This window comes from Chionomys nivalis, chromosome 25, assembly GCF_950005125.1.
Source record: "Chionomys nivalis chromosome 25, mChiNiv1.1, whole genome shotgun sequence".
Classification (NCBI taxonomy): Eukaryota; Metazoa; Chordata; class Mammalia; order Rodentia; family Cricetidae; genus Chionomys; species Chionomys nivalis.
In genome coordinates, this window is record NC_080110.1 from 8178505 (window position 1) to 8205031 (window position 26527).

General features: G+C 43.5%; 2 protein-coding genes across 2 annotated transcripts in view; both read right to left on the bottom strand.

The window, feature by feature from the left end:
• Nedd1 (NEDD1 gamma-tubulin ring complex targeting factor) overlaps positions 1-22568 on the bottom strand; it is an 83054-nt gene extending 60486 nt beyond the window's left edge. Inside the window, exon 1 of the mRNA XM_057757647.1 lies at positions 22543-22568. The gene's annotated coding sequence lies outside the window, so the exon portion shown is untranslated. The remainder of the gene's footprint in view (positions 1-22542) is intronic.
• The window catches only part of Cfap54 (cilia and flagella associated protein 54), a 255271-nt gene continuing 231168 nt past the window's right edge, over positions 2425-26527 (bottom strand). The window contains exons 67-68 of the mRNA XM_057757648.1: positions 22543-22617; positions 2425-3088 (exon numbers count right to left, since the gene is read on the bottom strand). Coding sequence (XP_057613631.1) covers positions 2969-3088; positions 22543-22617 — 195 coding nt within the window. The 3' untranslated portion in view covers positions 2425-2968. The remainder of the gene's footprint in view (positions 3089-22542; positions 22618-26527) is intronic.

A 26527-nucleotide genomic window follows, 5' to 3' on the forward strand; every position in this document is an offset into this window, starting at 1 on the left:
TGTTGTACGACCTAGAGATATGTCACGACACTTCAACCTACTTTTTGGATGACTGTAAGTTGATACTCATCTCATAATTCAGGAAGAAATGTATCACATTCTGTTACTTGGGCATTTATAATGTCAGCATCACGCTCTTGGATATGTGCCCCAAATGCAATGAACCACACAACAGCACTCCACTCAAGCATCCAATGGACGGCAGGTAGATAAGTTACACATGAGCTCCTTGGAGGAATAAGCCAGGTAGGGGAACGCTTGTCTTCTATTACATATACCTTAGCTGCAGGTCGCAGCTCCCCTTCCCAAGCCTTCCCTCCCCTGGTTTTTAATTCTCTCTCTCTCTCCCTTTGCTTCCTGCTGTCTCTGTTCTAATTAAAGTAAGCGGAGAACATCAGAGGTGTGTGCTGGCAAGTGTTTACGGATACTATAGACGGCATTTAAAAGAGAAAAGCAGTTGCAAAAATTGTAATTTGGTCTTGGAAAAAAAAACTTGCAAGACATTTAGGGAAATAAACACATTGTTCATCCCTGCAGATTTTGACTTTTGTTTGTTCGTTTGTTTGTGCTTCAGCCTCCTTCATGCTTCCTCAATGCACAGCGCAGACTGCTCCAGCTTTAACTACGGAGTGTCACTCTCATATGAGAAGATAAGGGAATTTCTAGAATGATCGCTTAGAAATTGTGACTGCAGGATCTGGCACATTGTAGACAGTGTTTTTCTTCGGCAAAACAACAACCATAATAATATAATAATATAAATAATAGCATCTGTAAAAGCCAGAAAGGGAAGGAAGGGGCAGCTTTTCAAAGGCTCTGAGATGCTCCACTAGCTGCAATGGTTGGAAGGGACCTGTCTTCCTCTTAGGAAGTCAGCATACGGGCATAGATAATATTCTCTCTGTGCACGGTGGTCATGGTTTTTGTGAAGACAGAGGGATATAATCCATGTACAGTAACGGCTAACATGGCATGGCAATGATCCAGAAAGGCTACAGTGGTGCTGATATTAGTGATGGTGGTCTTAGTGACATCTTGGACTCCCTCTTTCTTACAGCTCCATGTGTCGCCTTGCCTGACTCACAAGCATTTCTCCATATAACCATTCACTCAGTATATGTTATAGGCCTCTATGGAGCACCAGACATTGTTCTATGGTTCCTTAAAAAGTGTATAAAATTAGTTGGGCAGTGGTGGCGCACACCTTTAATCTCAGCACTCAGGAGGCAGGTGGAGCCCTGTGAGTTTGAACTACAGAACTAATTCCAGGACAGCTAGGGCTGTTACACAGAGAAACCCTGTCTCAAAAAATTGAAAAACAAAGTCTATAAAATTATATTCATTAATATTTATAAGAAAATTAAGTGTCCAACCAGTAAAATCTTTTTTTTAAAAGATTTTTTATTTATTATGTATATAGGTTTCTTCCTTCATGTATCCTGCAGTACAGAAGAGGGCACCAGATCTTATTACAGATGGTTGTGAGCCACCATGTGGTTGCTGGGAATTGAACTCAGGACCTCTGGAAGAGCAGCCAGTGCTCTATTCCTCTGAGCCATCTCTCTAGCCACCCAACCAACAAAATCTTAATAGTGAAGGATGAAAGATGATCATATTGCATCTTGGGAAATTAACAAGAGGTTAAAGTGGATGGCCCTCCTTGCTTGCCATGTTGTGTGTGATGTGTCAAATGTATAACTAATATGTTGGCCTTTCTTGGCCCTTGGATGCCAACCTTTATGTAATGTTAAACTTCCAGTATTAAGAAGTGCAAACCTGTTCTCTAACAAAGCAGAGACATTTATAAATCCCCATCCTCCTCCAAAGGACCTAGAACAGCCTTCACCATCTGAATGGCTTTTCTGCTTGAGCCAAACTTCATGTCTTTGTTCTTCTCCTTGTGGCATGGTTTCCTGTTGGCCTTCATGTCTGCATTGGATTTTTCTATTAGATGTTATATATGTATCTTTCTCGGCCACCAACTTGTCAGTCACTCAGCTCTCTGTTTGTTCTCTCCCCTGTATTCTTGTCGGGAACTTGTCTCTCCTCTCCTGATCCACCCCTAACAGTCTTCTCTCCTTTACTGACTGACCCTCTGGTCTTCAGACTAGTTTATTTTAGAGGGAACACCCTTTTTCACCCAAACTTCACACACTCCAGATAGGGTAGTCAGGTCCTTCACCAATACACCATAGGCACCCTCAACCCTCTGTTCTTTTCCAGTGTTCCTACAGCTGGCAAAATTATAGTGAAGTTTCAAATGCCCAATTTTTATTTTTAACATCCTCAGTAAAAGCTTCATTCCCGTCATATAATGTCATAGGCTAGTTTTTCAGTGGTCCCCAAACATTGAAACCTTAAGTATGTGTACAATTTAAAACTTGAGTACAAACATAAAATTACATGTTTATTTTGCTTCTTTATTTTCGTGAGTATCTGTTCACGTGACAGAGCGTGAAAAGGGTTAGTGTACGGACGGCATAGTTAGATGTTAGATGTATGGTACAAATGTCTGGTGCTCTTCCGGTTTACAGGCAAATGACAGGCCCCAGTCATCCACTTCATCAGGCCTGAGCTGAGTACCTAAGCTGCTTCACTTACTTTAATACACAACCACAGCATCATGAGATAGACACAGATACTCTCATCCTACAGGTGGAGATGCAAAAGCTTAAGAGCTGAAACTAAGCCTTTAAAGGTACCAAGCAGGCAGGTGGCGAGGTTGCTACCCAGACACAGGTCCGCAGAATCCCAAAGCTGGTACAATGAAGTTGCATGCTGAGATGCCACTCAGAAGCATATACCATGCAAGGTCAACCATTTCTTCCCAGGCCAAATCAAGAAACTTCTCGAGTTCAAAATAATAGAAAATATTGGTATTTATGAGATTAAAAACTTGAGAAATTTTGTTCCAACCAGAACATCAGTAACAACTAAATCCCCCTTAGAGTCACCCTGTAAAGGATGCTCAGGGAATAATGGATATCATCCAGTTGAAAAGGCTGCCTACTGACACAATACAACCACTGGCAAGATCGAAAAGTCTCTCGAGACTGAATATAGCAGGCAGCGAGATGTCAAAGGGGACCTGAGGAAAAAGCACATAAGTGTATGTGAGATGCGTTGTTTCAAACCGCCGACTGAAGCAAACTTCACAACAGTGTTCTATAAAAGGCGGTAAGCATCATGTTTATAATAAAGCCGGAAGCTTCAGCTCTCCACATGGATGACATGGCATGTATGCCATTTTATATTCTACTGACATCTGTAGATCCACTCATAAAAATCACCTATTTCTAAAAACAAGGGCTATTTGCGCTGATATCATTCTTGCACGGGACTTTTGGACCATTCTTCGTAAGGATTGAGAGGCCCATTGAGAAAACCTCACACTCTTCCTGGGAGCCTATGTCCTGCCACGGGCGCCAGGAAGTGTGTAGACACCAGGTTTGAGATCACTCTGTCTTAAAGAGGCTCCAAGTTTCTAAGGCCAAGAGCTAAAAGAGTCACCCTAAAGCTTCTGTGATCACAGCACTGATTATAAGAGAAAGAACAAAAATGGTTTCTAGGAGATGAATGTATCCTGGAACCCATTGCACACTGGTATATATTAATATTTTGGGTAGTGAATGAAATATAAACACCATGAAAAATGGCCACAGTGAATTCAGTGTTGAGGGTTTGAAACCTGGTAAGACATTAGAGGACAAGTTTTACTAATTTATTGATGACTTATTAAATGAACCTTTCATCCATTTATTCCCAAGAAAGCAAGATGAACCGAAAGGTAGAAGATGATTTTTGCTTTTTTTTTAACTTCATTAAAAATTTTAAAAGTATTCTAGTAGTTTCTAGAACCTCAAACAATGATGAAGAAGTATACATATTGTCTTAGTTTACTTTCTATTATTGTGATAAATACCATGATTAATAACAACTTGGGGTGGAAGGGTTTCCTTTGGCTTACGCATCTCTATGAAGGAAGACAAGGCAGAAACTCAAGCAGGGCAGGAACCTGGGACTGAGAAGTAAGGCAGAGTCATGAGGAATGCTGCTTACTGGCCTGCTCAGTTTGCTTTCTTATACAGCCAAGGATCACAGGCCAAGGATGGCAGTGCCTGTGGTGGTCTGGGCCCTTCTGTATTTACATCAATCAAGAAAATGCCCCCACAGGGTTGTCTATAGGCAAATCTGATGGGGGAATTTTTCTCAGTTGAGGTTCCCTCTTCTCACATGGCTCTAGCATGTGTCAGGCTGTCACATACACAGAGCTTCCTTAATTACTCATTATGTAATCAATATTCTAGCTTGGGATTTTTTTCTATATGAATGTGGTGGTTTGAATATGAATAGCCCCCAGAAGCTCATATATTTTATGTATTGGGGAGTGGCACTACTTGAGAAGAATTAGGAGGTGTGGCCTTGTTGAGATCAGTGTGATGTGATTGGAGGAAGTGTGTCATCAGAGGTGAACTTTGGGAATTTAAAAGCTCAAGCCAGGCCCAGTGCCTCTCTCTTCTTGCTGCCTTCAGATGCAGATGTGGAACTCTCAGCTACCCCTCCAGCACCATTCTGTCTGTGTGCTGCCATGCTTCCCCATAATGTTGATAATGGACTAAATTCTGAAACTATAAGCCAGACCTAATTAATTCTTTTCTATAAAGTTGCCATAATCATGGTGTCTTTTCACAGCAATAGAATACTAAGGCAATGGGCTTCTTTTAAAATATGATAGTTATATTTCCAGCATATGCCTATTCAACTAGCATGCACATGTGTGTTAATGTATGTGCAACTCCATGTGTGAGTATATCACACGTGTGGAGACATCAAGAGATCAGACTCTAGTGTCATTCCGGTAGAAAAATCCACCTTGCCTTTTGAAATGGGTTCTCTCTCTGGCTGGGGCCTCATGAATTAGGCTGGGCTGCCTGTCAGCGAGCCCAGGTAACTACCTGTCTCTGCCTCCCTGGTTCTGGGTTTACAGGTCTGTGCCACTGTGCCTGGCATTTCCACACATGGGTTCTGGGAATTGAAGTTCGATCCTTACGCTTGCCTTTCCTGACTAAGATATCTATCCCCAGTCCTCAGGCCCAATTTAACAATCTTTACAGATGACTTTCAAAGTAGACAATAAAGAAATAGTAATTAGCATTAAAGTATTTGTACCATCTTTTATAGTATCTCTCCTTTACTATTTATTATTTATATATAATATATGCATACATATCTATTTATGTTTATATAAATAGAAATACCAACATATGGACTCCTTTCCAGGTTAACTATAGAACCAGTTATTTAAAAAGTTAAGAAGTGCCATGTTAGTTTACTTAACATTGTAGCTACCTTAGTGACATGATACAGGTACTGTGTTTTGACTCCTGTCCCTTTTCACTGAAAACGCCAAGAACAAGGGGCCATGTGTCAAAGGATGAGGTATGACTGGTGAGTTTATTTATGGAGGCCACAGGTAACACCTTCATGTCACAAGGATAGAATAAGAGCGGCTGTCACCCCAGAGTCATCCATCCATCCTCCTCCTCCATCCTCAAGAAAAACGAATTTCTCTGGAATGACAGGTCCCTCTCTGGTGTGCACTCCCACCTTCTAGACACCAGAGGAAGTCTAAGCCTTTTGGTATAACAGTAAGGCACAACCTCAAATTCTGTTTCCTGGTAGCATGCTAAAACATATTCTGTCTTTTCCTGCTACTAAATAAAACTGTTAAGGTAAACTTCCGACTGAGCTATTAACATGCAAAGTATATACAGTGTGAGTGTGTGTGTGCTTGCGCGCGCATGTGCACGTATGCACACGTGCATGAATATATAGATGCAATTGCCCAGATTAACAAATAGACATACACATAAGACAAGTGTGGTGATACACACCTACAATCCCTCAAGTAGGGAGGTAAAAGTAGGAGGATCAATAGTTCAAGGTCAAGTTGAAGTAATTCAGGGCTACAGAGTGATGTCAAGGCCAGCCTGTGTTAAGATACCATGTCTCATCTGTGTGTGTGTATCATTTATGTACTATTTAAATATAATATGTATACATATATCATGTATCTAGTTATGTTTACATAAATTACACATACCAATGGCAGTGGGTTTGCTGGGCCATTGGATATGCACGTATTTTCCTACTAGTGCTTCAAACAAACTGCTCTTGAATTTTTACTTTCCACGAGCCACATACGAGCTTTTCAGCTACTCCATATATTCACATATTTTGAAAATTCTGTTTGAGATTTCAGTCATCCTTGCAATTTTCAAAATAGCTGCGATTTCTCCCACTCTGATTTTTAAGCAGCTACTCTAACATCTTCCTGTGCTCTCGGGCACAGTGTCAATCACTTTCTCCTTGGCTCCCTCAGGTCCCATGTCAGTCACCTTTCCTTTGATTCTAAATGCTCAACAATGAAAGGAGCACGTGGGAAAAATTCCCCTCATCAGTTTGGCCTGCTTCATCTGGTACTGTAATTTCGAGTTAAGTTTAGGGATATGGCTGATGGAATGGCTTCCTTTCAAAAACCTTAAAATACAGCACAAGATCCGCAGGGAAAAGAATTTTAATAGTCTTAAAGTAAGAAAAGAAATTCACATCTCACATGGACGTTTCTATACCACGCTTCCTTCCTGTTAATGCATCACCTCTCTTTGAAGTTATCGATTGACTGGAATTTTTTCCTACACTGGGGGAAACATGACCTTAGAAGATAGATATGATGCTAGCTAACTTAGGAATCAATACTGTGACTGACAGATGAGGCAGTGAATGGATGAGAAATAACTGGATACGTTTGGTTTTCCTGTTCTTAATTTAACTATGTCCTCATGCCAGCAACAAGGGTACCATTCTTCCCATCCTGACAGAGACAGTACACCGGTCTTCATAGTAGACAGGGTCTTTGTACAATCTCCCTCATCCACGGATAATCCCGCCCCTTTCTGAGAATGAAATTATCTTTTTACCACTCTAATTTTTGTGTTAATCAAACTTTAAACATGACAGAAAAGTATTTTTAATATAATAGGGGATCAAAACCGTCATACTAACGAGATGGTAGAAATCTTTTAAAATTAAATTTTAATGAAATGATGTTATTGCAAGAGGAATTTTAGATCGAACAAGAAAACTGGATATTAAACGCCAAGGTGTGGGGAAACACGTGCAGGGAGCTGACTCAAACGGCGCATTGTCCAGGAATAGAAGGGCAGATTCTTCTTCAGCCATCTCCACCACCATCACTGTGCCACACCTTCAGCTCAAGGGCAGCTTATGGAACGGATCCCCCATAGAACTCTGCTTGAGGTCTCTTCAGGTGGAAGCGTGAGGCAGAATGAAGATGGAACCTTTAGAGAGGGCATAGACCCTCCCATGCTTTCTCTGAGACCCTGTCCTGCGTGTACATCTCTCCATCTCTGTTCCTGGGTCACCGTGTCCTTTATAACATACTAATAAGCATACAAAGGAGATTTACATGAGTGTTTTTGTTTTGTTTATTATTGAAGCTGGAAGCAACTTGTAAGTCTGTAGCTGGCTTGAAAGAAATACGAAAGGGGTGGACACTCCATCTGCAGCTGGCAGAGGGGCTGGCAGCCTTATGGGATGGGACCCTTAGCTTGTTGATTCCCTACTATCCTTGGATTAAGGTAACTGTTAGGTACTCATTTGGTGTTGAAAAGTTAGAGAGTCATCTGGTGTTGGGGGAAAAATGTACGATAATCTCAGTACTTGGGTCAACTCAGATAGATAAGGGATTCTGGGTCACAGTAGATTTCATTAAACTCTGATTCAAAAATGAAAACCATCCAGGTCTAGGAAGGTGTGCATCCAAACAGACTAGGCTCCCAAAAAGCCAGTATGTGCAGTAAAGAAAGCAAGGGGGAGGGAGAGGGGAGGGAGTGGGAGGGAAATGGGAGGATGGGAGGAGGTGGAAATTTTAAATAAATAAATAAATAAATAATAAATTAATTAATTAAGAAAATCTGGCTAGAAATAAACCAAGCTAAGGTTGGGCATTCATAAGAAAAAAAGAAAAAACAAAACAAAAACAAAAAATTCAAATAACAGTTAAACGTTAAGTATCATGCAAAGTAAGACTGCCAGGGTTTTTTGTTTGTTTGTTTGCTTGCTTGCTTGTTTGTTTTTATCAACTTGACACAAGTTACAGCTATCTGGGAAGAAGTCATTTCAATTGAGGGATTGCTCAATCAGATTCCCCTTAACAAGATTGTTGTGGGAAGGCCCAGCTCACTGTGGGTTGTGTAAAAAAGCAAGCTGAGGCAGCCATAAGGAGCAAGCCAGTAAGCAGCACTCCTCCAATGGTCTCTGTTTCAGTTCCTGTTTCTAGGCTCCTGCCTTGGGTTCCTGCTCTGGCGTCCCTCAGTAACAGATATAATAAGCCCTTTACTCTCCCAGCATGCTTTGTTCATGGTGTTTATTACAGCAGCAGAATAAATAAAAACTAGAACATCAACGAATAAATATCTTGGTGTGCTGTAACCCTTTCTCAACATGGCACCCATTCTGCATACCCTGCCCTTTAACCCACTCTGGACTCAGACAAGAAAGTCTAGTTGATGGAAAGTCAGAGAACTGACAGCATCTTCTAATTACACGTACGTGCTTTTAAAAGTTTTCTCTTTTGTTTAGTAGGTGTGTGTGTTTGTGTTCACACACAGGGACCCATGTGCATGTGTAAACAACACAGCATACATATGGAGATAAGGGGACCATGTGAGTTCCTGGGACTGAACACAGGTCATCAGACTTGCATGACAAAGGCTCTCATCCACCACCCACTTCTCTTTATAGAGAATAGTTTAAGGAAACAATCCTTCAAAACCAAAAGAGACCCTGAAGGAAGCAGTGAAAGTTGAGGCTGTATTTCCCAAGGCTTGTTCTGACTGCTCAAGACTCCCGAGATCTAGGGAAAAGAATCTTTGAAGTTGCTTTCTTTTGTCAGAAAGATATGCTTTTCAACACATAAAAAATTATAGAAGGTCCCAAATAGAGAAAAATTTCCTTTTAAATATCAAAAGCTCTAAGTACAACAAGAAGCATGAGTTAAACAACCAACAATCTATCAGGACACTACAAAGGACACACAGGGCACACAGGACAGAACACAGGACATATAGGACCACACACAGGACACACAAGACGACACACAAGGCAAATAGGAGAGTACACAGGACACACAGAACAGCACACAGGACAGCACACAGGAGCACACACAGAACAGTACACAGGAACACATGCTGCATTGGATCTAAGTTCAAGAGCTGTGGCTCTTCAAGTGTTGGAAGGGGGTTAAAGACAAGTCTCTTAGACACAGAATGTAATAAGGCCCCTTTTCTATTGTTCCACCTCACTACAGGACAAAAGACAATAGGGCCAGTAGATCATGAATTAGACTTTCAAAATCTTAATACCAAAATCATCTTTTTCTTTTTTATAAAACAGTTACCTCAGATACTTCTCTAGTGCTAGAACACTCACGCCCTTAGAAAGCAGATTCTGAGATAGAATTTAGCTTCCAGAAGTTCACTAGCTTTAAGAAATGACAAGATCAATACACAGAGAAAATGAAGGGAGTGGGATTGGGCTAAAATGCAGTCACAGTCAACCCCAAGCCGGGCTCACGGGGATCTCTGAACATGGAATGGCCCTGCAGGGTTACCGTGAACTTGGTAAGGGATGTCAAGTCTTTGTACTACAGTACTGGCCTGCAATTGGACACCGACTTCTTCAGAAGAAGAAGCTGTGAGTGTGGACCAGGGGGATGGCCCAGTCAACAAACTGCCTGCTGGCCAAACACAAAGACCTCAACTCAGATCCCAAATAAACACGTTTAAAAACCAACAAACAAAACACAACTGGGTACAAGAGCAAGCATTTGTCCCTCTCATGCAGGGAGCTGAGTCCCTGGAGCTCACTTGCCAGACTACTGGGTCAATGGATGAGTTTCAGGTTCAGCTAAAGAGCCTATCTCAAAGAGGGAAGGTGGTGAGAAGTCACCTGATGTGACTTCCGGCATCCACAATTATGTGTATGCACTTGTGTTGGCACAGGTACATGATGCAAGCACACCCCCCATACACACACACACACACACACACACACACACACACAGTGGCAATGGCAATATGGCAAAATGCATGCAGACATGCAACCCATATACGCTGATGGGAGATTTAAATAACTTTAATACTTATGCTAAATTTCCAGATGCTTCTCTGTGGGGTCATGATAGAAACAAGTCTAATGCATTGCTTTTATTAATCATTCTATTAGATTACCCTAGGAACATTCCCCCTCTAGAGTATTAGGAGAATTAACAATTAAAGAGTAGGAAGAAGATTTAGAATATCTCCCCTTAAGTAATATCTTCCTGAAGGCTTAAGTAGGGAAAAAAATGCAATTTCACTTGAATCCTAAATCTGCCAGCTCTTCCTGGGGAGACATGAACAAATTTGAACATGAACATCCTTTCATCAGAGAGAGGGCACCAAAGATAGATTCAAGTAAAAGATCCCACCCAGCTACAATTGGGTGGCCAGTGAGGAATCCACTTGATGTGTTTACAGAAACACGAATGAGGGGTTACTTAGAGGAGTGGGGGTAACCTTCAGACACCTGCACCACTACAAAGTTTCACCCCATGAGGGAGCATAATGTCCTGTTAACCTTCCTCTTCCTGTACGCCCCTGAATCGCCCAAGCTCCTTTTCAGCTAGGAGTGGGGTGGGACGGAGGGAATATGTATTGGCTGGATTTCCAGGTGATGGTCTGGTGACCTCCAACCCTCTTTGTGCTAGATAGTGTCAGCAGCTCCGTCACCATTAGTATGAGCTCACCTATCGCCGTATTGTTTATGTTCACTTGATTGGCTACTGGGTCAAGGTTATCAGTGCTCCAAGATGGTAGTGAGGTAGGCGATCACGCTATTTCCAGATGGAAAAGCCTGCCACTGCAATCTAACTTGAAGATTCCCATAGAATCTTCCACACATTTCTGAGTCCCTGCGTGGAGCAGAAGGATGAAATTGGGTGGGGATGGGTGATTCTGCGCAGGCTAGGGGCAGTTCATAGACACAGCAGAAGGTGCTCGCAGGAGAACAGGGTGCTACCAGAGAAGCTGTTTTGAGCGCAGTGCTAAGGAACATACTCTGAGCAGCCATCAGCCCGGACACCGAGTCTGACTCAGACACCTGCTAGCTGAGGGACCCTGGGCAAGCCACTTACTATCTTTGCTCCTCAACTTCTCTCCTAGAAATAGCAACCATAATAACACCTACGTTGAGCACAAACAAAATCTGAAGTCCCGTGCTTAGCTTAGAACGTGTCTGTGTATCTGTCGCCTGTCACTGAAGCCACACACTCATGTGAACTTAGTGGTTCTGGGCAAATTTATTGAATTCCTGGGGGGGTCAGAAGCCTGAAACCAGCTGAACTGTATCAGTCATGATGTTGTCTGGATTGGTTTCTCCTGGAGGTTCTAAGGGGAGAAGTCATTCATCTGCCTGGCCTGTGAGATCAGACTCACTGCTTTTCCCGCTGATCCTGTTGTCGCTCTGATCTGCGTCTCCCGTCATCGCTCTGCCTCCCTGTCTCCTCTGCTGTCAGATCCCTCCAGAGCAAGCACCCTCTCACTAGGGCACCAATGACAGCCTTGTGGGGGTCACCTGTATAATCTCCTCCTCATTTGACCCTAAACTCAATCATCTTCACAACATTTCTTGGCCATGCGAGGCCACAAGTTCTGGGGATTCCTCCGGAAAATCGTTGTGTAACCCGTCACACGTGTGGTCCAGTGAGATGATTTGGATACCATATTTATCACAGCTGCTGTGTGGAGACTGGTACTACCTTATTGCATTATTTCTACTTAAAATTTCATGATATTTCTACAACAGCCTACTGAGACAAAAAGTTATTAGTGTCCCCTAAAATACAAGGGTGCGTCTTTACTATGTTCCCTGGCACACCCTTATAAACTGGGGTGAGACATTAGGATATGAGCAGGAATTATGACAGCCACCCAGGAGGGCTTTTGGAATTTATCACCTAGGCTGGGATATATTTCAGAGGAAAAGAAGGGTCTAGGGTCAATCACTCTAAATGAGTCTATACTGTCTGTGATTGCCAGCACATGTGGATATGTGGTCAACCTTAAAAAAAAGGTCTTGGGAAATACTGAATGTATCTCTTCTCCTGCAAAGCTGTCCTTGAGGAACATGGCAGACACCTTAGACACTAAGTCATGTACCCAGTCTTCACCAGATGTGAGGCCAATATATCTTCTTTGGAGACGGTTCAATGTAGAATACTTGCCCTACAACTGTGAGGACCCGAGTTCAAACCCCCAGAGCCTGTGGAAAGCTAGATACAGTAGCACAAACCTGTGGTCCTGCTGCTCCTCCTGTGGCAAGATGGGAGGCAGAGACAGGAGAATTCCTGCAAGCTCACAGAGCAGCTAGCTGGCATGCTTAGTGACTAACAAGGTAGAGGGTGGTGAGCCATGCCACATGTGCACCTGCACACACACACACGCACACACACACACACACATGCACACACACATATAAACACACACACATGCACGCACACATACACACACTTTGCCATCACTGGGCACGGGGGCTTATTTGTTAGCACAGCACAGTCTGCCCGAACCTGACTGAAATGTCTGCTCAGGCAAGCTTGCCTTCCCTCACTATACTTTCGTCATCACCATGAGAGTTTAACATCACTTAAAGGTCAGAGCTTTGACTCTCTCAGCAGTCAAGTTAGCTGATAGGTACCACATAGCTGGGGACCCTCCTGAGAGCCTCCATGGGAGTCTGCCTGTGTGCTTTTGACCGGGAACACAGACATAAAATTTCCACACTTATAACAATACTCGATGTTGCTTTTTTCTCAGCCCAAGTTCCCTGAGCTTAACTTCTGGCAACTAGAAACTAGAGACTCTTCTTTTGAAAAGCAAAGCCTTTATAAAGAACCAAAGTTCAAACTTTACGCTAGGGACCGAGTCAAAGCATGCTGGATTTTGTTACTTAGCAGCTCCCAGTGCAGTGATAAACGGAAGAGCAGACCTTATGAGCACAGTGTGGAAGGCAAGCAGCTCACAGTGTCTGTGTTCTCATGGGCGCTCACCGGGACCAGTGGCACACCCTTCTTAGACACCAGCAACGACGGGTGCTTTCCAGCCAAAGGGCCGAGAGTCTACAGCTCACAAAGACGCTTTCCAGCATTGTTTGTGGTAGTGTTCGAATCCCAGCAATGAACCTTTGTGAATGACCAAGGGGACTTGGGTGGAGAAGGAGGGGGCAAGGATGGAGAGCAGGAAGGAGAGAAGAGGCAGAGGGGAGGGTAGAGCCGGTGGTACAGGAAGACCTTTCAGCATTAGCATTCTGCATCCACCCTGCATCAGACACGGAGGGCAAACAAGAATTTGGTAGCCAGACATTGAATGTGTCAATTCTCAGAGAATTTTGTCGAACAAAAGGATAGATTTATGGCTATCTATGGAATTATGGCCAACGGAAAGGAGGCCAGTCCCAAGTGGTGACAGTATGTCCCCTTTACAGAATGTCCTCGAAAGGAAAACATTATAGAAATGTAAGAAGAACAGTGGCTGCCAGTGGTTGGGGGCACAGACTAGTGGGGAAGTGGGGCTCCGTGGGGGTGACGGTGTCAGTGATGGCAGAAGAGCTTCGTGTTTTGAGTGAGCCAGTGCCCCCACGTTGGTCATCATGTTGGACTTTCACTGTATAACGTTTCACCACTGGGGAAAGCATACAAAGGCTGTATTGAAATTCTCTGTGTTCTCATCTGTCCCACCCCTCTCCTTTCTCTTGGTTTTGGGGATCTCACACCTGCTTCGCAGGTGCTCTCCCAGGGAGCTACAGGTTGGCCTACATAGCTCAGGCTAGCCTCAAACTCACCGAGCAACACAGACTAGCTTCAAACTCAGCAATCCTCCTGTCCCTCTCAAATGTAAGGATTCTAGTGACACACCACCGCACCTAGCTCAAGCTTTAAAAATTACTTTACTTTCATTAAAATACTGTGTGTGTGTGAGTGTGTGTGTGTGTGTGTGTGTGTGCACCATGCCATTCACAGGGATCTGCAGAGGCCAGAAGAGGGCATCAGATGCCCTGGAGCTTAAGTTCCAGGGAGCTATAAGAAGACTGATATGGGTCCTAGGAACCGAACTCTGGTCCTCTGAAGGAGCAAGCAGTGTGCTCCCAACTCCTGAGCCATCTCCCCAGCTCTGAGGTCCAGGCAGACTCATTTACCAAACCACATGAAGGGAATGAAACTCATTTCACTCGGTATTTTCCAGAATAGAGAGAAATGAGATTGGCTAATGACTCCCCTGTCTCTAACGTCCCTTGATGTTGTACAAAGTGACTTAACTGTCCCCTTGAGACTGGCCTGCAGCTTCAGTAATGAAGCCAGGCTTGATTTATGGAGAAATGCACACACTTCTGTTACTTTGAGAATAAGCACATAGTATCCCGTTCCTAATGTTACCATGGTTCAGACCACACCCGTCTCATCACACCCTCCAACTGCATGCTCACAAAGAGGTCTGGAACCCCGAGCACAGGAAACAAAGGCTCTCAGTCCCTCCATGAAAAAAAAGAGTGTATTTCACCTTGACACTATTGCTGGGACATCGTGGAGAGATGAGCATTTCTGAAATGCTATAAGCAGCGTAGCCTTTTCTTAGCATTTGAAGAGCACGTTAATAGCCTGGCCTTTTTTTTTTTTTTCTTAAAGGGCTTTCTTTTTCCTTTACCCAAATTTGACAGTCAGACGTGAACGGTGAGATGATGGAATCAAAGTCAGCGTGGTGTTTTTAAAAGCAGTGTGGACTCACGTCATCTGGCATTGTCTTCCAAAGAATATACGAATATTAAGTGGATGCTTCATGATCTTACACACAAAGGGTACGCTCCACTTGAGGACAGAATGATAATTTCTCAGGGAAGGAAGATGTAATTCTTGCTGCCCATAAAACCTATTCAGACAGCTCGTGGCTGCACCAACAGAAACTAAGAGGAAGGCGAAGAAAGAGAGCGAGAAGAAAAATCTGCGATTGTCAGTCTCCCCGATTGTGTTAGTAGAATTAATTGATAATGCTCTGTAATTACCTGCTATGGACAGTCAGAGATTTGTGCTGGTAGTGGTGTGATTATTGCACTTCCGAGGTTTTGTGAAAGAGCCACGGGCCAGCAGCAAGGAGCAGCCTCTACACAGAGGATGACGAAGTCCAGAAATCGGGTGCTGCGTTAGCTACAGATCGCAGCCCACATGTGCTTCTGACAAATGGATGTTCTTGCAACCAAGGGGTGAGGACTTGAATGTGGGTGCACTGGGGTGCGGGGAGTCCCTAGAGAGGAGTCGTAGACTGAACAAACTCAAGCTTAAGCAGCGGTAGAGGTTTTGATTGGCCTCTGAAGATGCTGACATGCTTGTAGCAATCATTTCAGCTGACATGTGAAGGCTCAGAAGAGGCTGTGAACGAAGATAAGGTTCCCATCATTTCATGATGGAATAGATGTATTAGAAAAAAAGAGCAAATGACTAGGTAAAGTGAAGACGCTAGCAGAGTGGAATGTAACCCTTAATCCTCGGCACATAGTTGATGCCAATATTCTATCAGAAATGTATCATAAACTAATTTTTGGTTGTACTGTGGATTGAATCTGGGACCTCAGCCATGCTAGGCAAGCTTTCTGCCACTGAGCCCCTAAACAATTATTTTTAACAATAAGAAACAATTGGATCTATGCAGAGGAAATTCAGCTATGTAAAAAATATGCATCCATCAAGCACACAGTCATACTGGCTAAGTCGGTAGGATTTTACTGTCATTAAGGATGTACAGGTCAGATAGAAAATACTTTTAGAAAACAAGTTTGGGTTTTGTTTTGATTTGATTTAAGAGTTTAAGAAATAGGTATGTCCAACAGTAACTGTGCTTTCTTAGGGGACAGGAGAGGCACTTTTCCTGGCCATGGGACGGCATCAGAGCTGCTGTCTCTATCCCACTGCTCTCCCCCATCGGGGACCAGCTCCCCTCTCACATTTACCCAATAAAAACACACTTCTAGTGGTGTCATTTCTTACATCAAGCCAAGATAACCAGAACCATAAGACACTGGGAATCTTAAAACTGGGTGTGGCCCTCAGTCCTTTCGTTTGTGCTGAGCCAACTTCTTCAGCCATTTCACTCAATGGTAGTGAAGACCTGTAGATGGAAGTTTCTCTCCCGCCTGGTCTCACAGCCATTCAGTTCCAAAGAAACACACAGAGGCTTATATTCGGTTTAAACTGTTTGATCTATTAGCTCAGGCTGATTATTAACTAGCTCTTACAACTTAAATTAATCCATAATTCTTGTCTATGTTTAGACACATGGCTTGGTACCTTTTATCACTGAGGCATTCTCATCTTGCTTCCTCTGTGTCTGGCTGCTGACTGCATCTGGCCTTTCCTCTTCCCAGAATTCTCTTAGTCTGGTTGCCCCACCTATAATTCCTGCCTGGCTACTGGCCAATCAGCATTTTATTAAACTAATAAGAGTGACAAATCTTTACAGTGTACAAGAGAATTATCCCACAGCAAGTATCAGATCCTTTCCTCTCTTTTAAAAGATGGTACCCCCAGCCCACCTGACTCATTTCAATAGCAAGTACTTGAACCATTTTACTAGGAAAATTAAAATCACTGGGTGAACTGCCCCAACTTCACTCCCTCCCTCCAATCAGCCTTCCTGGTAACCCTCTTACCCATCTTGATCACTGAAGAGTCCTTGAGCTTTCTGCTCCCAGCTTCTCTGTCCTGACCCATCCTCTGTCCTTAGAGACAATCTCTACTATTTCTATCCCCTTTCCTTTATGCTCATTCCTCTCTCAACACCCTGCTTGGTCTCTGTACCTCCCTCTAGCACTCTTCCTTCCTTCTCAAAACTTCTTAGTCTGCATCAGCATCTTTTTTATTTATTTATTCATTTTTATTTATCCATTCAAATATTTACACTTCCTTCCCTCCTCCCAATCCCCTCCCGCTCCCCCACACCACCTCCTCCCTCTCCCTCCCTGCTTAAGAGAGGGCAGGGAACCCTGCCCTGTGGGAAGTCCAAGGCCCTCTCCCCACATCCATGCCTAGGGAGTGCACCAGCATCTTTTAAGTTCTTGCCTCATTCCTCAACTACCCACAGCACCTTTTTTCCACTGTCTGAAAACAACATTGCTGGCCTTGGAGTAAAGCAAATATGAACTTGACTCCTACCCTAACCTTGAGTCCACTGCTTAGTTTTCCTGTGCCTGAATTTCTTCCCCAGTAAAAGAGGAGGGCCTGGGGAGAGAGCAAGAGGACTCGCTGCTCTTGCAGAAGACTGAAGTTTACTTTCAACAGCCTCATCTAGTGGCTCACAACTGCCTATAACTACACCTTCATGGTATCTGACATCCTTTTCTGGCATCCAAGGGGTAAGCACTTCCATGTTCACATGCATGTGCACATGCACACATAGACAAATAAATAAATCAAACAACTCTTTTAAAATAAATAAAATGCCAATCAACTCTATAAGAGGACAGCCAGGGCTATGCAAAAGAAACTCTGTCTTTAAAAACAAAAATATTCTTCTAATATTAAATGAGCTAATTGTTTCAGTCAATGTTCTATTGCTATGAAGAAATACCTGACCATGGTAACTCTTTAAACATTAAATTGGGGCTGGCCTACAGCTTTTACCAGTTTGACAGGAAACATGGCATAGGAAGCAGGTAGACATGGTGCAGAAGAAAGATTCTGAGAGTTCTACATCCAGACCCACAGGCAGTAGGAAGAAAGGGAGAGACACTGGGCCTGGCATGAGCATTTGAGATCCCAAAGCTTGCCTCCACAGTGACACACCTTCTCCAGCAAGGCTATACATACTCCAACAAGGCTGTGCCTCCTAATCCCTGTCAAGTAGACCAAGAATTCAAATATATGAACCTATAGGGGCCATCCTTATTAATACCACCACACTAAGGTATGTATTGAAAACATTTAGCAATGTTTGCACACACTATGTTCTCAACAAATATGAACCAATATTATTATGATTACTAGTGGTTTATTGGTATTCGATGAATATTATTGTGATTGTCAGTTACTTATGCTAGGTCTAGCTGAAAATTTTGAATGGAAAGAAAAGTTATTTATATCTACAGTACAAAATAAAGTCTGTTTTTCAATCTGTGCATGAAATAGGTCCCATCTCTTCCAACCAGAAGCTGTACCTATGAATCTCTTGCACATACCAGTCCTGTATGATTGTAGCCAGAACAAATGAGCTTTATACTCACATACTGATCTGTTAAATTCACACACTCTCATGCACATGTGTATGTAATTTAGACCAATTTCCTTGTGCCACGCGAACAAACCGGAAAATGTTAATTTAGCTGGCCAGAGGTGCTTTCATCTGTATTGCCTTGCAGCTATAGAGGGTATCTACACCAATGTCCCACAAACAGCTGACAGTCAATAATTGATGATGAACAGGAAACTGTCCAAAAGGGGCTCCATCCTCCCATGATTGCTTAGTTACAGCAAGACAGAGGGGATAATTTTAGCATCATATTTGAATCCTATCTGACAGTTTGGAAACTAAGAATTCAAACCTATGCAGACAATTAAAAAATGCCTTTTATTTTGGTGTGACATTAAATCATACCTAGCTGTCATTAGTCTGTGATCCACTAAGAAGGTTGGCATGGGCTTCTTTATCTCCTTGCTCTCTAAAGTCTCTTTATTACAACCTTTGCACAGCAGTATTTATTTTAATTAGGAAGAGGTGATACAGGCCAAGGTAACTTGTAATAGGCGTGCTCAGTAAAAAATAAAAATCTTGCATAACAAAACCTCATACCAGTGATAAAAATGGCTTTGAGGGCCAGACACGGTGGTGTATACCTTTAATTCCCCAGTACCAAGGAGGCAGAAATGGGTGGTTCTCTGAGAGTTCAAGGCCACCCGTCAAAGCCACGGAATAACACACTGTCTCAAAAAAAAAAAAAAAGTTCTATTAGCACCTATAACTTTGCCTGTCCAAGAACTGACTTACTGGGACAAGCTCACAAATCCCCATGTCCCAACCCCGCACAGCTAGGTAAATCTGCCTCTCAGCAGAGGTCAAGTGTGAAATCCAAGTTGAAGACACCATCTGTTCCATGGGTACAACCTGTGCCACTTGGATCCCATGGTGCCATCCTGCACACTGGCCTAGCTCCTATGGGTTCAGAAGTGATTTATATTAATGGGCAAAGAAATGGATAAAGATTCTGTTTCTTCTTCTAACATTGAGACTTTAAACACAGATTTAGATTCTAACCTCTGAAATTAGTTAACAAGGAGCTAAAGCATTCACACATGATGAGGATGATGACAATGACACCAATGTGCTTAAAAACCCCAGGTTTAGCCATTTGCTCGTTTCGGGCCCTTTTATACATGCTTAAAACATTATTGTTTTAATCCTCACAATGACTGTGAATATGGTGCTATTACATATGTGGCCTTAGACCACACCACTGTTAACACTGAAGACTACGATTTCAACTCTGGTCTGCCAGAATCCAGAATCCACTGACACTATTAATTATACATCTCATTAAAAAAAACTTTTTTTGTGGTCCATTACTGAACACTTGTGGTAGTTAACTTTTGTCATTGGCTTCATTTTGCATGCAAAATTCGAGAAGTCATTGTTTTTTACCACATGCAAATGGATGGAAATAGAAAATACGATCCTGAGTGAGGTAACCCAGACCCAAAAAGAAGAACATGGGATGTACTCACTCATAATTGGTTTCTAGCCATGGATAGGGGCCACTGAGTCTATAATTTGTGATCCTAAAGAAGCTAAACAAGAGGGTAAACCCAAGGAAAAACATATAGATATCCTCCCAGCTATGGGAAATAGACATGACTGATGGGCAAAAAAGAGGTGACATTTGAAGATCCAAGGGTACACTGTACTGTGCCTTTCATACAATCCTCGGCTTTGGGGGCAGCAATTGATGCAGCTGTCCCCAAAGCAAAAATACAAACAATCTATGTCCGTACTTTCAGAGTGCTTTGTGAAATAAAATTTAATTCCCTTTAGGTTTGAATTCATGAATATAGGGTTTTTTCCCTTAAAAACATCCACTTAACAATGTGCCCCTTGTCTATTTTAATATGGAGGACTTATTTTGTATTAAATAATTATGTAGCTCCACCAAGGTAGACTGCAAAACTAAGTTTAAATCTAATTTTGAACAAATTTTTGGGGGAGGCTGGGCTCTCTAGAAGAAAAGAATGAATAGAAGTTGTGTGTGTGTATGGTGTATGTTCATAGGTGCATGTGTGCATGTTTGTGTGTGGTATGTGTGCATTTGTGTATATATGTGTATGGTACATGTGCGTTTGTGTGTGTGTGGTATGTATATGCATGTGTTATGTATGTGCATATGTGTGTATGTGGCCAAGGAGGGATTCATTATGTTCAATTATTTGACTGGGGGCTAAATGGTCTCACAATGGCTGTCTCTGCACTATAGAGCCGGGTAACCAGAAGTTCCTCAGTCAAAGATGCTGGGAGGCTCAGGACAAGGTAACCGATGATGCCGCCCAGTCTGAGGTTGTAGATCTGGAGCTCCCTGAAGTCACCAGCATGCATTCATGTTGAAAGGCAAGATGCTGTGGCCAGATGTCCATAGCCACCAGCATCTGCACTAAATACACCCATGCAAAAGAAGGGGCCCTTGCATGTTCTGGCTGCCTTCCTCTTTCCACCTTTCTTCATCCAGACACTCAGCCAATGGGCTGACACATCTATCCTGGGGTTGGGTGTAGTGGCATATTATTTATTTTATTTTGATAAGTAAACCCCTTATCATGTGATTAAGTCATTCCACTCCTAAGCCGGGCGTTGGTGGCTCACGCCTTTAATCCCAGCACTCGGGAGGCAGAGGCAGGCGAATCTCTGTGAGTTCAAGTCCAGCCTGGTCTACAAGAGCTAGTTCCAGGACAGGCTCCAAAACCACAGAGAAACCCTGTCTCGAAAAACTAAAAAAAAAAAAAAAAAAAAAAAAAAAAAAAGTCATTCCACTCCTAAGTATATTCCCCCTGCCCACTGAAGCCAGGACTCAAATACACACACCCAAGTCATACAAAGCCAAATGCCCATTATCAGATGAATAGATAAGCATATACGTTATACAGACACAATGCAAATGAAATAAAAAAGGAATGAAATACTGACATGTGCTGCACTGTGAATAACTTTAGAACAGTATGCGAAATTAAGTAAGCCGCCCACAAAGAGGCAAGTGTGGCACAATCCCAGTGATATGGTACACCTGCAATAGGTAAACTGTGATGCTGACAAAGCAGACTAGAGGGGATCAGGAGTTGGGGAGGATGGCGACGAGAAATAGGGGGTTAATAATTCAGGAGTAGAGTTGCTGCTTGGAGTAGTGAAACGCTTGGGAGGTGGATGAAGGTAATAGATGCATGGCACTTGAACTGAACAGTTGTTTAGTACATCAAATGGTTAAAACTATAAACTGTATGGTATGTTTATTTATATATGCATATATGTATCCACACACATACCCCAAGATCCGTCATAAGTAGTAAGTATTTAGCTGTGTAAACGGTGCTTGGCGAGCAAATGTACGAGACTATTCTAAGACATTAAATATGATGAGGTAGACTTGCATGTACAAAAAAAATCCTCTATGACATTATTGATTGTCTTAGTTACGGTTTCTATTGCTGTGAGGAGACACGGTGGCCAATGGTAACTCTTAGAAAGGAAAACACTTCACTGGGGCTCGCCTACAGTTCAGAGGCTTAGTCCATTATCATCATGGCAGAAAGCATGGCAGTATGCAGGCAGACATGGCCCTGGAGAAGGAGCCGAGAGTTCTACACCTGAGGATCCACAGGCAGCAGGAAGTGACAGCCACACTGGGCATGGCTTGAAGATCTGAGACCTCTAAGCCCACCCCCAGTGATCACTTACTCCAACAACACCACATTTACTTCAAAAAAGTCATACCTCCCAATAGTGCCACTCCCCACAGGGCCTATGGGTGCCATTTTCTTTCTAAGCACATTGGTCATGGAGACAGCAAGTTTCAAAATGCATGTAAAGCTGATTCATTAACACAAAACATCTAAATTTGTGTATATACATATTTCTAGATATTCTCCAAATGCTAATGGGATTTTCATGGCATGGTGGCTATGAACTGATTTCTTTTAAGTTCTCTTTATAAATTTCTGCACTAGCTGAAGTTTTCTAGCAAAGAATACTTTTAACCAAAGTAATATGCCATTATAAATACTTTTTTTTACATGAATTAAGGCAGTGAGGTCCCATGTACTTGTGGTTGGATACACACTGAGTCTCTGTTAACACAGTAAAATAGTGAATGAATGACCCCAGAGAGTCTCAGAGGAGAGGCACATACCTCAGTGAGTGGTGTTGGCTCTCTGTCGGTAGAAAACAGAGCCATTATTTCAGAGCAACATTCGAGGATCATGTTCTGGAAAGAAAAATATAACGGTGATTCTGGTGTCATTGAGAAAGTAGGTCATATTGATTATTAACTCTTTTTTTTCTTATTTTATGTCACCCGACCCTTAATTCCAAGCTGTGAAAGGGAGAACTGAAGTCATCCGCTCAAGTCATCTAGGTTCCTTGGAAGCATACGAGGCAGCCAGAACATAAGCGCTGGGCTTAACCGTGGCTCTACTGTAGCGTACTCTTCCCCTGGACACTTACTGTGGAGCTGCACAGTCTGCAGAGGGATGGCAAGCGCAATGGTTACACCAAAATAAGGTTTGGGGAAACGACTTTTCCATCGAGGAGAAATCCTCAGGATGAAGCGATGCAGATCTCAGGGGCTAGAGGTGAGAAGTTTAAGTAGAAAAGAATAGTTGGGGACCGAATCGAAAGAGTAACGAGAGAAGAAAGAGGCAACAGCGTGTAGATACCGTTTGCTGATGGCCTGGCATAGCCCTGTAAGGACGCAGTGGCCTTTGTGTGTGGACATCTGACCTCAGATGACCTCACCACAGGTAAGGCTGACACAACCAGACTCGCTATCATTGAGACTTTGTGAAGGAAACACAACCCTACTAGAGCAGTGGCAGCCATGTGAGCTGCGAGGTAAGATGTGGGGGTAGAGAAGGCAGAGCCTGGCTTAGTGACGTGAGCTGAGGCAGAGGCAGAGGCAGACATGAGAAAGGTGTCTGCCATGGGTCTGAGCGCAGATCTGGCCCTTCATTCCCCAGTTCTGTTTCTCTCAGGCTCACCGGGCTGTGTCTGGTCATCCGTCACGTGCAGCCTTACTATGCCCTGTGAGATGTCTCTGCCCTTTCCCGCCCAAGTCCATTTTACTTCAGCCAGGGCTCTTTTCCTTTCCTTACAACTACAGGGACTAGGACTACAAGGTGGGAGTCTGGGGCAAGGGCAGGAGACCCAGCACTGACCACTACACCTGATGGCCTTCTCATTTCTGGCCCACATTTCCATCCAGAGGGGAGCAGACTTCTACGCCTGTTTATTCATATGCTTGGGCGTCTCACTGGGTTCTTGACTTGCTGAAGTATGCTTTCTCTTTATAAGGGGATCCAGTAGCAGTCACGATGGCTTACTGCCATGGTTTCATCAAGAGCCATCAAGCAAAATGGCTTTGTCTATGCCATTCGTCATCTCAGTGACAGACGAAGGGAGCAGGTTCCTTGACAGATGCCTTTGAGTGCCTGTCTCAACATCCATCACACGGGGATTTTGCCTCAGCGATGCTGTATTGCTCTGGCTGTGAGGTAAGCTGCATACACACACTGTGGAATTGGTTGGCATTTAGGCCAGAGTTTGGGGCTCCTCGCGTTACCTTGCTACCACAGACTCAGGAAAACATTGAGCTCTGCACTCCTTGACAGAAAGTGGTGAGAAAGTGTGCTGCTTCCCTTTGATAAGGGTCAGAGAGAGGTGAAGTGATCCTTTCGGAGAGAGGCTTTGCCCTTTTCCCTCCAAAGAAACCCCCATGAATTCTGAGACTCGATGGACCTCTGAGCAAGTCCAACACCCTGAAGCCAGTTCTCATATTTAGTCGGAATCCTCATCACTGAGAGGAATGCTTCCGGCCTTCAAATCCCTGCTCCCTCTGCTTTCACCATGATTATCATGGGGAAGGGTAAGATGCCTGTTCGAGTGGGGTACAACCCTCTCCAAATCCCCCAAACCCAGTCTGACTTCCCCACTGCCCTTCCCTATACTGCCAAGTCCAATCACTATTGACCCAGCCATTGTCGATGGGCTGCCCTCTGCAGGCCACGCAGTGGAGCAGGAATCAGGGAGGAACAAGACAGTTAACCTCAGGAGTTCTCAGTCCAGGGAGGGAGCAGGAAAGACAGCCTCCTCCAGCAACCTCAGGAGTTCTCAGTCCAGGGAGTGGGATAGGGAAGACAGCCTCCTCCAGCAACCTCAGAATCTCTCAGTCCAGGGAGTGGGATAGAGAAGACAGCCTCCTCCAGCAACCTCAGGAGCTCTCCATCCAGGGAGGGGGACCACGAAGATGACCTCCTTCAGCACTGTGTGGTGAGGTCAGCCTGAGTCGCTCTGGCCTCCACCCTGGCCTCCAGATTCACCTACACGCTCCACCACATATGCCTTACTGTTCCCTAAATGTTTGCCAATCGTGGTTCCTCAGAAAGAACAGAGAATGCTAAAACCAGAGTGTCTTTTTTCTCCAGGCTTCTGTAGCCACAGTGCTTCTATATTTGGGACTTTCAATATTACGTTAATTTTCATCCATCTATACTGTTCAGGCATTCCATAAATAATTGCTAAAGCAACCTTACACATTTTGGCAAACATATAGTAGGCTTCTTATAGCAACATACTCTCACTCCAAATGAGCTGTTTCCATCTTAAAATCAGCATGGCTTGCAGACTTATTTCCTACCTTTTGCTCCTTTGTTTGTTGATTTGTTTTATTGAGACAGAGGCTCAGTAGCTCAGGCTATCCTTAACTCACTGCGTGGGTGAGGAGGATGACCTTGAACTCCTGATCCTCTCACCTTTGCTTCCCAAGTGCTAGAATTAAAGGCATGAGCCGCTGCAGCCAGTTTTATGGTGTGCTGGAGAACGAACCCAGGGCTTCGTTCATGCTAGGCAAGCACTCTGCCAATTAAGCCACAACTGAGTCCTTTCCCGTGTCGTAATGTACCAGTTCTGCTTGCTGTGAGTGGAGGAGCAAGAGAAATCAATCATTCTCAGTCGCTGTGCCTGTTAGAAGTGACCAGAACACCTGCTGGGTAGCCTCCCTAATCTATCTTAAATTAACATCTGTGTTCCAAAGTCCCTGGCTTATTCTGGACCTAGGGACTTTGGAAAAGAAAACAATAAAAGAAAACCAGAAGGACCTGAGGGAGAACAAAGGAGGGCGTAGGGATGAACGCAACCCACACCCCACATAGCAACCAAAGGCACTTGATTTATAGCCTTAGTTCAATAACCTACCAACAATATATAATATGTAATAGAAATATCCCATTTAGAAGCCATGCATTCCTGTCCAATTCCAGAAGAACTGATCTCGTCAAGTGTCCTAGTTCGCTTCTAATTAGCTCGAAGTGAGAATTGCCATGGCGACAAATTTAGTCAATGAGATTTGATATGAGCCAGAATCTAGCTTTTTTAAAGTGCTGCTTAATACTGTTGGGAAAAAAAAAAAAGGAAAAATATGTTACTTCTATTTCTTATAATTGCTGTGAACTAATTCACTTGCCTATTCATCTCCGAGCAAATGCGATCCCTTCTATCAGGTGATAGAAGCGTATCTTCCTCTCACATACAGAGCCAATGGGAGCTGGAACATGCCTAAAACAATGCTAGGGAAACACTAAGCCAGGGAAACAAATTTAAAAATACCGAGGAAGATATCAAGATTGAAGAGGGCTGGTTCCTAAGCGGTAGGCCCTCATACACCAAATCAGAACATGAGGGCAAGTTACAGGCCTTCGCTAAGGCAACACAGGTCCTCTGGATTCCTCGGCCCACCCCCATGTCCCTATTTATTCCTGACCTGTTTATGTTCACAGTCACCTTCCTGACTCAGACATTTGTCTTCTGATGATGAATTTTCCACCTACGTTGACCAGGGTCACCCTGGAAACTCTGGCTCTGTCCAAACAGCCTGTCTTTGTGCGAAAGGATTATTTATTTGAGAGACGAAAAGAAAATTGGTCCTAGAACACGGATGAAGAGTCTGACGGGTAGGAGGGCAGAGAGGCAGAACACAGTCTGGAGTGACTTCCTCATATTACAGCCGTCTTCCTGCCTCGGACAACCAAAGCTGAAAAGACAGGCAGATTCGGAAGGAAACAATTTTCCATATACTAACCATGGAGAAAAGTACTAGGAGAAATTTAAGCAAAGAATATTCT